Raw genomic sequence first — 11,893 nt, 5'->3', positions numbered from 1 at the left:
CTACATCCTGAATATATGGAGCAATTTGCTAAAAATATTGACATCCATTTTATGTAGAGTCATAGTATTCAGTGGGATCAGAGAACTGTTGATCTGAGAAGCCATTAATCTGCAGCATCATAGAAGCAAGGCCGATGTGGTGGCTGACTCATCCATTTATCCTGCAGACATTTATTGCATCCTACTGTGTGCCAGGTGCCAGGGATATAAAGATGACTAAGGCAAGGTCTGTGCCTGAGCTTACAATCCAGGGGGAGTGATTGATAAGTAAGCATATTCTAGTGCACATACTGAATGTGGGAAAAGGGGAACTGGGGAAACACTGTACCCCTTACTTTTGAATTTGGCCTTGAAAAATGAGTTTGATTTTGCCAGCACAATAAAGGAAAGGACATTTAGGGCACATACCAAGAGTTGCTGGAATGTGCAAAGTGCAAAGGCATGAAAGAACATGGTGAGCTTGTGGAATGTTTGACTATAGCATAGAGAGAGGGATGTCACAGGAAGCCAGAGAGCAAGGCCCCAGCTGGGTCATAAACAGTCCTACATGCCATGCTGAGGAGCTCAAATGTTGTCTTAAACATAAGACCTTATGCAGAAGTGGAACACAGTCAGCATTTTAGTGTCAGTAGTTACTGGCCTTGAGCGGGCACAGATGCCACCTAAAAGGTCACTGCAATAGCTTGAGTGATTGCTGCTACAGGCCTGAGCAGCAGCAGTGAAAAGGGGGAAGACAGGAAGGGGTAGGGCTTTATTTACACAATGGACTCAATAGGAACTGGTGACCAAATTAAGAGGGAGGAGACCAAAGGAGGAAGAGGAAAGAGGAGGAACAGGAAAATAAATTGAACTGCAGATTGCGTTACACTGAGCCCTTAGGAAGAGGTTGCATTTCCAAAGGAAAATTGGGATAAAGGGAAAAGAATGTGCTTGACTTCTTGGGACATAGTGACTTTGACTGAGGAATATCCAGGCAGAGATGTCTAGTTAGCAGGTGAAAATATTGGACCAGCATTCCAGAAGGAGATCAGGGCCAGGCATCTAAGTTTGTTAAGCCACATGTATGCTAGACACAGCTGTGCAGAGTCAATGCAATTGTCTAGGAGAATACAGGTATTGCAAAGAAAATGTACGTCTAGGAGAAAGGAAGAAAAATACGTATATACATACATATATGTGTGTGTGTATATATATATATATATATATTTTTTTTTTTTTTCCTTATGAGAAACCCCAATATTTAAGAAGGTAGATTGCTAGAATGTAGGCAGCATGGAGCAGAGATGTTTGTTTTGCTGATTGATATGTCCCAGGCACTCTATAAATACTTCTTAAACAAATGCACGGTAATCCAAGGAACCTGAGAAAGGATCGTCAGAGATGGAGGAAGAGAACAGGCGTTGAACGGGGTTGCCAACGTCAGGGAGTGAGAGAGAGGTCATTTTCAAGAAAGAGATGGTGAAGAGTATCAAATGCTGCTAGAAGATAAAGGTGGGGAGGACTGAAAACTTCCAGTTAGCAGACCCTCAAGAGGGTCTGGCAAGTGTCAGCGAGTTGAGGGCTATGTGGGAAGGAAACAGCAAGGAGAACGCCTGAGTGACTGTTTGGTTAAAGAGTTGGAAACGAGCCTTATTTGAATGATGGGGAGTAATCTGGCCACTTGCTCCATTTAACCAAATCTATCAGACTCTGCTCTATGACAGCGACAATGGTTCTCGACATGTCCAGTATCAGCATTACCTGGGAACCTGGTAGAAGTTCAAACTCTCAGGCCTTACCCAGATCCACTGAATCAGAAACTCTGGGAGTGGGACCCAGCAGTGTCTGTTTTAATGTGTTTTCTGGGTGATTTGGACACATTCTGAAGTTTGAGAGCCACTGGCCTGTGACAAAATTTTGAGAAAAATTAGCACAATTGAGCTCTGAAGAGTGAGCGTCTGAGAGTCCTCGAGCTGGGAGCCAAGACTTACAGATCAGAGAGCAGGAGAAATGAAGTGCTGCCCTCATGCCTGAAATATGGTAGGTACTCAACTTTCATTTTGCAGATTGAAAGATGAGCTGGGCTGCCTCATTCCTCTACCAAGTCTCAAATTCCTTGTTGTGACACTAAACAATATCACCCAAGGACATGCTCTGCTTTAATAGAATGTGGTTTTGCTGCTTTTATTAAAAGCCTGGAATTCCCTAGTCCTATTTTTCTGTCCTTAACATACCATCTGATATTTTTATCTGTGGTATGCCTCTTTACTGTAACTGTTGAAAATGCTTCAGACATTTGCCAGTGTTTCCCCTGATTCCAATGCAGGTTTATCAAAGTATTTTTGTTATTGTTTTTTGTCCTACCAGGTCTGTGAGCTGGATATTATCTTTAACTTTGAAAAGGCTTATTTTATATTGGACGAGTTTATAATGGGTGGAGAAATTCAGGAAACATCCAAGAAAACCGCTGTCAAAGCTATTGAAGATTCTGATATGTTGCAGGAGGTCAGTACTCAGTTTCTCATGTAATGGGAAAAGATGACGATGATGATGATGATAATGGTGGTGGCGGTGATGGTGACGGTGGTAGTGGTAGTGGTGGCGGCAGTGGTTGTGGTGATGGTGGTGGTGATGGTGGTGGTGGTGGTAGTAGTAATTATATACTGGCCAACACTTAATGAGTACTTACTCTGTGCTGGGTAGCATTTCTAAGCAACTTACATGTGTTAACGTATTTAATTATCACAGCAACTCTGATAGGTAGTGTTGTTGCCCTTGTTTTAAAGATGAGTAAACTAAGACACGGAGAGGTTAAATGACCTGCTCGATATCACACAGCTAGTAAGTGTGGAATAGATTTGAACCCAGGCAGTAGGGTTCCAGAGTCTTTGCTCTTCCTGTTTGAGCTTTTTAGTGAGGATACCTCACTATCAAAAAGCTATCAAATACTTGGTGCTATTCTTTTCAAGAATAATTTTATGAGAGGTATAAAAAGACTTTCATTAAAATATCTGTGCTGCCCTGGGAAAGACTAGCAGGACATCATTATTTCATTTGCCATGGATATTAGAGCTTTATTATTGAAGATGGCATTTATCATTTTAATTAAAGTTCCTTATACCCCCTGGGGTGGCTGTAGTGTGCTCTGATTTGCATAAATAAATTGGGACTATGTGGCTTGCTTGCCTAGGTATAAATGGACCCTGAAGCATCCATTTGGTTGCCTTCCTGACTCTGATATTCATATAAAATACAGTGAGCCTTTTCTTTTAGATGCAGTCCAGATTTGCCTTGTACTAATGAGGGAACATACCTACATAGTCCTTTCAAACTTCCCAGGGACACTGTGACAAAGAGCACTTCACCCTACTGACCTTTGCCCTCTTAAATGAGATGACTCGACCCAGTCGCATCACCGCTAGGTACTTTTCCCCACAGCATCATTGGGTCTTTCCATCTTTCTGTTTTCATAACAACAGGTCAAGAGATTCTGGTGCGTTATCAATTGTCTCTGAAAAATTGGCCTTTAAAGCCTTTTTTCCTGCTGCTTGGAAATAAGAGACTGATTAAATTAATCAAACAGCATGAGGCATGATTTCCCAGCAACTGTTTTTGCACACCTGAGCTGATGACTTGCTCTTGCCCATCTAGGGAACCAGTCCTCAGGTGAATGGACACTGAGGAAGACATCTGTCTGACTGGGCACCTATCAGCCTCTGTGTGTGCCTACTTGGAGGCCGGTGCATTTATTACTAGAGGTGTTCTCACCTCAAAAAATGCACATAAACTTCCTGATGTTTATTTGGCTCGTTCCAGATGCCACAGGAAGGGAATTTTACAACGTGTTTGAGAAATCAGTGGTTTGGAAATTCCACAGAACTGCCTTTCTCAAAATATGCCAGGGGGTTGTTTATAATTTCATCCTCAAAGCCTTTACCGTGGAATTTCCTTATAGGAGAAACAGACTTTAAACAGGGTCTTTGGGCACATCAGTAATTAAAGCTTCTTGAATTGGGGTCAAGACACACCTGGGTTATTTTGAATCTTCCATCCTACCCCTCCACTCCTCCCCATAGGAAAGAGTTTTAAAGAGCTTGCAGTGTATCTGGTACATCTAGTTCCAAAAGAGAGCCCTCTCACAACTAAATGCTAACTGGTAGTTTATGTCCCTGGTGATTGAGTGCAAGATCTTGATGGGTAGGTCTCAGGGGACCCTCCATTTAGCCCCCATGTCCCCCTAGTGGGTGGGCAGTGTCATGACTGCCCTCTAAACCTCTCTTGCTGAATTAACAGCACCTGCCAAATCGAAACAGCATTATCAGTGTTCGCTTGTCCTATAGTACTTAAGCCAAGTCAATGAACATTTGGGAAGCTGGCTAGAAAATTGACTTTGTATAGGTTTGCTTTGTATATCCAGTCAGAGACGTTTAGAATGAATGAGCACATGTAATACAATTGCATAAAGAAAAGAAAACTTACTGCTTTTTTTTCTGTCCTCTGGACCTAAGCAGGTATTTGTGGTTGCTAAAGTTTAAGGGAGGCCTTTGTAACATTGCTTTCACTTTTAGTCCAGCTGAAAACCTCAACGTAGCCCCTGGGACTTTCCCCTGATCCCTGTGTAATAAAAGTTTCTCAGAATAAAAGGCTGCCTCCCCATATTTAGTGAGAAAATACATAATCTTAAATTTCCAAATGTCGAAAGCTTGTTCTGAATGTACTGGGGCTAGACATCGATCATCTGGAAAAGAAACGAACAATTGAATAGGCTGGGAATGACGTTGGGTGGAACCTTATTTTGAAGGTAACAGCTAAGACCTGTGGACTGAGGTGCAACATGATTAGAAAGAAAAAGAAACTGAAAGAAGATAGTGACTGCCAACTGCAGAGGTTGCAATTCTTGGGATTACCAGTGGGGGCGACAAACAGAAGATGTTTTGACCACAGAATCAGAAAGCAAGTTCAGAAGGGAGGGTCAAGTGGTACCTTATTAGTTTAAGCAGTAGGAAACATCACAAGTATATGTGTAGATGAGAAATGGCTAGGTGTACCCCAACACTGTCACACTTAAATCACAAATGTTAGCAGCTAAGCCAAACCATAATGCAGTAAAAAGTCGTAGCATGCACAGTGCTGAATGCACAGAAACACTGCAGTGCCAGGCAGGTGACAGAGGGGTCCCAGGACACAGTCTCTAGGGCTGCTGTGAAAGTCCGGGGCAGAGCTCTTTAAGGCTGTTCCAACCTATAAAGTAGCAAGCTCAAGAAAATTCCAACCTCATCCGTATTTGGTTCATAGAATTTGAGTAACAGCACGGCTCAGAAAGGGCAGCCCTGGAAGTCACTACCGTGTTTCCCCGAAAATAAGACCTAGCCAGACCATCAGCTCTAATGCGTATTTTGGAGCAAAAATTAATAGAAGACCCGATCTTATATTATGTTAGATAAGACCCGGTCTTATGTTAGATAAGACCCTGTCTTATGTATGTTGAAATAAGACTAGGTCTTATATTAATTTTCACTCCAAAAGATGCATGAGAGCTAATGGTCCAGCTAGGTCTTATTTTCGGAGAAACACGGTAGCAGATGGAATTAACCAGTGGTGGGAGGCATTGCCCATAACCAGAGGCCAGTGAACTATGAAGCCAGTAATGTGACAACTGTAGGGCCTTTACTCGCCTAGGCCCCTTGCAAGGTTCTAAGTTCATATAGTCAAGTTTGCAATGGTAAGACCTCTTAACTGCAAAGAATACGGCCGTGCAATGAACAAAGGAGATGTTATACAGTTGTGCCGAGCGCTTAATGATGGAAAACCATATGCTGTTGCTCTGGATTGTGTGCTATTTGTCATCTTTAAAAAATTCGTAATCTACTGTCATTTCTTTTCTCATTCTAAATCAACGTTATGCCCAGTTTTGTATTTGTAACTTCGTACTCCTTTTTAAATGGTATAAACTTTAGGTGGCACAAAACGGGCACGGGCCCTGGCCAGCGTGATTCGCTTGTTTAGTTTAAAAACATGGGCAGTGCCTGCAGGAGGAGATACAGGGCAGAGGTCTTCGGGCGTGCGCTTCTCTTGGCCTGTGCTCACCTAGGAGGTGCAAGAGCTTGATAGGAAAGTGTGGATGACTCGCCACATGTATTAGGTTGGTGCTAAAATAATTGCAGTTTTTGCAATTATTAACCTTTTAAACCGCAGTTACTTTTGCACCAACCTAATATTTTCAGCAGAGGAGCACTGCAATTCTAAACAGAGCTGGTGGAAACCAGTTAGAACACACGATTTGTAATACTAGTATCCTCTGAGCAATCTTGCTTGGCCTTGGACTTGGCTTTTTGGCCCATGCTGGTTGATGTCTTCGTGGCAGGTGCCAGTGAATCACATACCTTGGGGTTCAGGCTAAAGAACACATTCAACATGTCAGAGGCAGGAGTGTTACCTAAGCCCCATCCACCCCCCCCCGCCCCCACCTGCCCCGTCTCCCTTGTTGACTCAACCCAAAGTCCACTGTGTTATGCAAATATATATTATAGGAAACCATGAAAAAGAAAGTCCATCCATCATGCATGGTAAAGTGCTTGTATTATATTAGGTTGGTGCAAAAGTAATTATGGTTTTTGCATCTATTTTTAATCTTTTAAATCACAATTATTTTTGCACCAACTCAATACCATTACTATAACTTTGAACTCTGCCTGTAATTGCGAGCCCATATAAACATCAAAAAAAGTTCTGGAAAAAAATTATGGCCTTATGGCGTTTTAGCAAACTTGGTAACTGATGAGGAAGATGAAGAAACATAATTTGTATACTTTGGAGGAAAGTCTTTTCAAAATACATGGCAGAAAATTTAAGAGTCATAGCTGTGTATCCTTTATATCTTGGCCATAAGTGTACTAAAGATTTTTTGTACAATATCTCTTACAATGCATATGTTATACAAATAGAATTCGGATTTCTCTCCTACATGTGTCTGGCAGTAATCCTCACGATTATTTCAGCAAGACACACTTATCTGAAGTCCACAGTGATATCTTGGCAGAAATGCTTTAGCATTTCTCTTATCAGCCATTAATGATCAAGCTTAGTTTCTTCCCAGTTGAAAGTTAGTTGCAGTCATATGGAAGTGTATACAAATTATACTCAAATTTTGAACCATCGTTCTTGATAGGAATTGAAAGATTTATGTCCATGTATATTTTTCAAAACTACTTTTGAATAATGCAAAGAAATAAGTAAAAAAAAGAAAAATATTTCACAGTGCTCAAGGCTGTGGCTTAAGGTAAAAATGTTCTAATTTGTTGTGGTCTTTCAGACATTGGAAGAATACATGAACAAGCCTACGTTCTAACTGTCCATCTTCTTGAAGACTCTGAGTGCTACCTGTTGTGGACTTGTAAAGAAACAATGCCTTACATCCAGTTATTTGAGAGAGCCTCTGGCACCATGCCAAAAATAATTTAAAAGGGATTTTTTTGTTAACTAGCAAAGATTAAAGTTGTTTAACATGTTTATCATGATTACATGCCTGTATTATACTGTATATGATTACTTATTGTAGCTCTGGATGTTAAAATAACTGCTCCATAACTCAATAGACTGAACATTTATTTGCAATGTATTAATTCCATATAATATTTTTAAGCTAATTTAAATACATTTGTTGCAATATGGTTTTGTTGCATTTGATCCTCTACTGAAAGGCTGACGACTATATTGTAATAATCCATAATTCTGAATGGAAGGTATATCTTGTATCAATACTTTTCTAAATGTTTAGCTCTTAAAATGGTATGATAATTCAAAATTATGTTAATAGTTTAGAGTTCATACATAATGCTAGACATTTTTAATACACTTAACAATACTGTAATTTCAGTCCAGATACAATGTATCTGATTTTAATGTCCTGAATTTATTTATTTTTTCAGGGTTGGAATAAAGTAAAAACAACCAAAGATAGTATAGGATTGAAGTGTTTTTGAGGCCTTGGAAGCTGCTATCTTGGCTGAGGTTTCAATTTTACCTTTTAATTGAATATAAGGGACAATTCAATAAGGTTGCATTTTCTACAAAAAATAAAAATATATTTATTAAAGTTTTTAGACATCATACAGTGTCTATGACTTTCCTTATTATAAAAATAGTATAATAGAGATGAATAACAATAGTAATAATTATTATTACTGCTACTATTTTAATAATCTTTTATGTTTTAAGCACTCATAGTTGCTTGAGAGATTTTGTTTCAAATACATTTTAATGTCTAAGATATTTGACGATTTACTGTTTATTAGGTTTACATAGAGCATTTAATATTATTGCTGCCTCTGTGGTAGATGCCTTTTCTCCTTTTTCCTTTCCTCACCCCCAAAGAAACTATTTGCTGCTGGCCATTATTATTGTGAATATATCACATTCATGCTTCCTGGAATGAAAGTTCTATGTAACCAGGTAGTGAATGTGATCAGGCATTGCTAGGAAATAGCTTGTCATGTTCCATCTCGGTGCCCTGTCTTACCTGTGCATTTTCAATGTTAGTATTGAGGTCTGGTATCATTCCTACCGGAGTGGTGAGGGACACTCAAATGCTCTCAGAATATGCTTGCTGCTGGATTCTCTAGGAGACCCCGTAAGGTAGACCTTTAGAGAACGTGAGGGAAAAAACGCCTTCTTTGATTCGTCTTACCAGACATATGTAGGCAAAAATAGCAAGAGCTGGAGAACAGAAGGAAAACATTGACCAGTTCCTCAATATAACCATCATCAAATGGAAATAACTCAGATCAGTATGTAAAGTAAAGCAATTATTTGCCTCTTAATAGCTCATATTTCCTCAATTAATCATGTTACAATTATGGCATCAGATTGAAGTTTAACTATCATTTTTGATCCCTGTGTTTACTTTAGATCTTGAGTTTGTGGTGCAGCTTTTTGTTGTTATTAATATGGAGGAACTATTTTTAAAAACAGCTTAGTGAAGAAGGACTTTCTGTAAAACCTTCACAGTTTTTCTGATTCTTTTGAAGTTTTCCACCTTTTTTGGATGGAGGTATTTATTGAACCTCATTCGAATGTACTACACATATCTGGAGAATTCCATATCAGACACTGTCTAGCTATAGACAGGGCTTCTCAGGCTTCATGTCAGTGTCACACATAGAAAAGGGACATAATGATATGACACTCTGAGGTAAATCTGAGGAACTTGCGGGACATCTTATGTGGGTCTTGGTGAAAATAATCATTATGTTTTCTTTATAATATGTAATTATGATAAAACTACTGAGTGAAAGAAAAGATAATATATATTAAATTTGTATAAAACTTCAAAATAAAATATTTTTAAATTTTTAAATGAGGAACTTGACTGTGCTTTCATGATTTTTTTTTTTTTTTTTTTTAAGTTAGAGTTTATGCTTGAAATTGCTACCGGTAATTCTTGGTGCACTTCCTTTAACATGAGCTCTTCATTTCTTTGGTACTTATCATCAAGGAGAAACTTCACAAGCAGAGGACAGCAGATGAGAGAAGAGTATTTATTGCTTTGTTCCTTTTGATCTCTTTCTCACCATTCACCCACATTTGGATAATCTAATCTTTTTACATGTAGTTAACGATGCGATCATTCTTTAAATCTGGTGACTCTTTTTATATTAAATGTGAAGTTGGCATTTATTGTGATAAAGCAGATGAATGTTTAATTCACTCAAACTGTTTTCCACATCAAGTCTCATAAAATAATTATAAAGTTTTTCATCAAACATATACAGATGTTGTTCTTCTAAACCTAATAATTTTTTTGGATTTATATAGTAATTCCCATGAAACATCACTGGTGAACTGTGTTTAACTTCACTTTTCTACACTTTATTGGAAAGTGTTAATACATTTTTTCACATGGTTCCCCCGACACACACACAATTTTGGATTAAGTTCAATCAGATGCTCTGGAATGTAAATAAAGCAAGCCAATGACTATTTTTCAGTAATTTGAAAACGAAGATCATTAAATTTTTTTTTCAATTCTTATTTTAACTCTTGACAAACTCTTGAAAAAAACCTCTACCCGTAGACAATGTACTTTGGCATTGAACAAGGATAATCTATTTTGTTATGTAAAGCTAAAATCAGAAAGGACTGTAACAGTAGGGCTGTATTATAATAGATTCACTACTTCATGAGAAATTCAGGCCTACAGATGAAGTTTTACTTTTGATACGATCTTCGTGAATAGCTCACACATTAACTGAGGCTCAAAGTTTTCACGTTGTATTTGTGCCATCACTACATAACTTATGTAGTATTTCCATCATAACTTATTTGTTTCAAAGTGTTTATTTCGTCTTTTGTTAACTAGTTTGTTTTGTTACTTTATAGAATAAATAATGTTCTAAACATTTCTCTTGTGGATTTAACAGCATAGTTCCTAACAAGAGTAGAATAACAAATCTGAGATGATACATTTACGATTTGACCATCTTCCAGATTAGAATTATGTCCATGGCTGACGTATCCTCTGTTCACTAATAGTATTATTCAAAAGTGGCATGTTTTCTCTTTCCTTTGCAAATGTTGAGGGTTTCCATGGAGGCTCGTAACATGAGCAGTTCTGCAATTGTGTGTTATGTGGACCGTGGCTAAATTGTTAGGCTTACCTTACGAGGAGCTTCATGAGCTACACCTGACACTGTTATAACTTATAAGAGAATTTTGCTTCATAGTTTGTACTTGCGGAGGTTCATTGATTCTGTATGTAAAATGGATGTTTAGTAGGAAGATGCCAGCATACCTTACTTGATGATATTTTGAAGTAGATGTTTAGGCTGAAGAAAAAGGAAGAATTATGAGGACATTTGGTTCCAAGTGTGAAATATCCTTCATACTGTTTCAATAGTGACTTAAACTTGTTTTTAAAAAATTTTTTTTATGGAGGGGAAGAAATCTGTTGAATTTGTGAAGACTCCAGTTTCAATAAAATTTTTACATTATGGTGGGAAAATATTTGCAAAACTTAAGACTATAGAAATGTGAAGGATAAAGAACTAATGCAGTTGCAGGGCTTTGTAGTCAGAAAATCATTTCAAAAATAATTTGGGTCAATTGCATTTTTAGAATGTTACAAAAATAAATTTTAAAAATAAGTATAATAAATATATAATTTTATGACCATGAAAGGTAAACATTTTGAATCAATTCAGGACATCAAGGCAGCCACGACAGTGCAGCTAAAGACATGGGGAGGACTTCCAGAGCTGCTTCAGAGGCTGGCGGGAGCGGTGGGATGGGTGTGTTCGAATGAGGATTGATGGTGATGTATCTTTTACTGTAATACTTTTTTTTTTTTAATTTGAACATTCACCATATTTTCTGATCACACCTCATATATCCTGGGTGCCTAGAAAAAGTGCTGGGCACACGGCAGGTATTTAATAAATATTTGTTGAATGAAAAAAAAAAAAAAAAAAATATATATATATATATATATATATATATATATATATATATAATTTTAAAAATTAGTGCAGTCAAAAATTGAAAGTATTGAAATATTAATTTTCATTTAATAAAATAAACTTGTAAAATATCTTAAAATATAAATATTACTTTCACTTATTTAGGATTAAATAATTTGGGGGACTCTATTTAATGACGATTAAATTATATTTTCCTGTATCTAAAAATAAGCATATTTTCAAACATGGAAGCACATTTTTCATGATATTTTATCAATAGCTAGACTTTAGCTAATTATAATATTAAAAGCCAAAATGAAACAGTGGAATGATGAATGAATAAATCAAGGCATATAAGAAAAATGAATAAAATCAATTATGTTCTACTAGGAGTACGTAATCCCATATGAAAATAGTAATAGTTGTAAAGAAAACAATTTGTACATATTTTCTTTAAAATA

General features: G+C 37.5%; 1 protein-coding gene across 2 annotated transcripts in view; it reads left to right on the top strand.

Moving 5' to 3' along the window:
- Positions 1 to 9,334, top strand: part of AP1S3 (adaptor related protein complex 1 subunit sigma 3) — a 61,176-nt gene extending 51,842 nt beyond the window's left edge. For both annotated transcript variants that reach the window (XM_019753690.3, XM_088793836.1), the window contains exons 4-5: positions 2,347 to 2,484; positions 7,292 to 9,334. In XM_019753690.3, coding sequence (XP_019609249.1) covers positions 2,347 to 2,484; positions 7,292 to 7,327 — 174 coding nt within the window. In that variant the 3' untranslated portion in view covers positions 7,328 to 9,334. The remainder of the gene's footprint in view (positions 1 to 2,346; positions 2,485 to 7,291) is intronic.
- Positions 9,335 to 11,893: the final 2,559 nt, after the last annotated feature.

This window comes from Rhinolophus sinicus, chromosome 17 (genome assembly GCF_057876585.1).
Source record: "Rhinolophus sinicus isolate RSI-liver-muscle chromosome 17, RSI-T2T, whole genome shotgun sequence".
In the NCBI taxonomy this organism is placed as follows: Eukaryota; Metazoa; Chordata; class Mammalia; order Chiroptera; family Rhinolophidae; genus Rhinolophus; species Rhinolophus sinicus.
The sequence above is the reverse complement of the archived record's forward strand: the minus strand, read 5'-3'. Positions and strand labels throughout refer to the sequence as shown.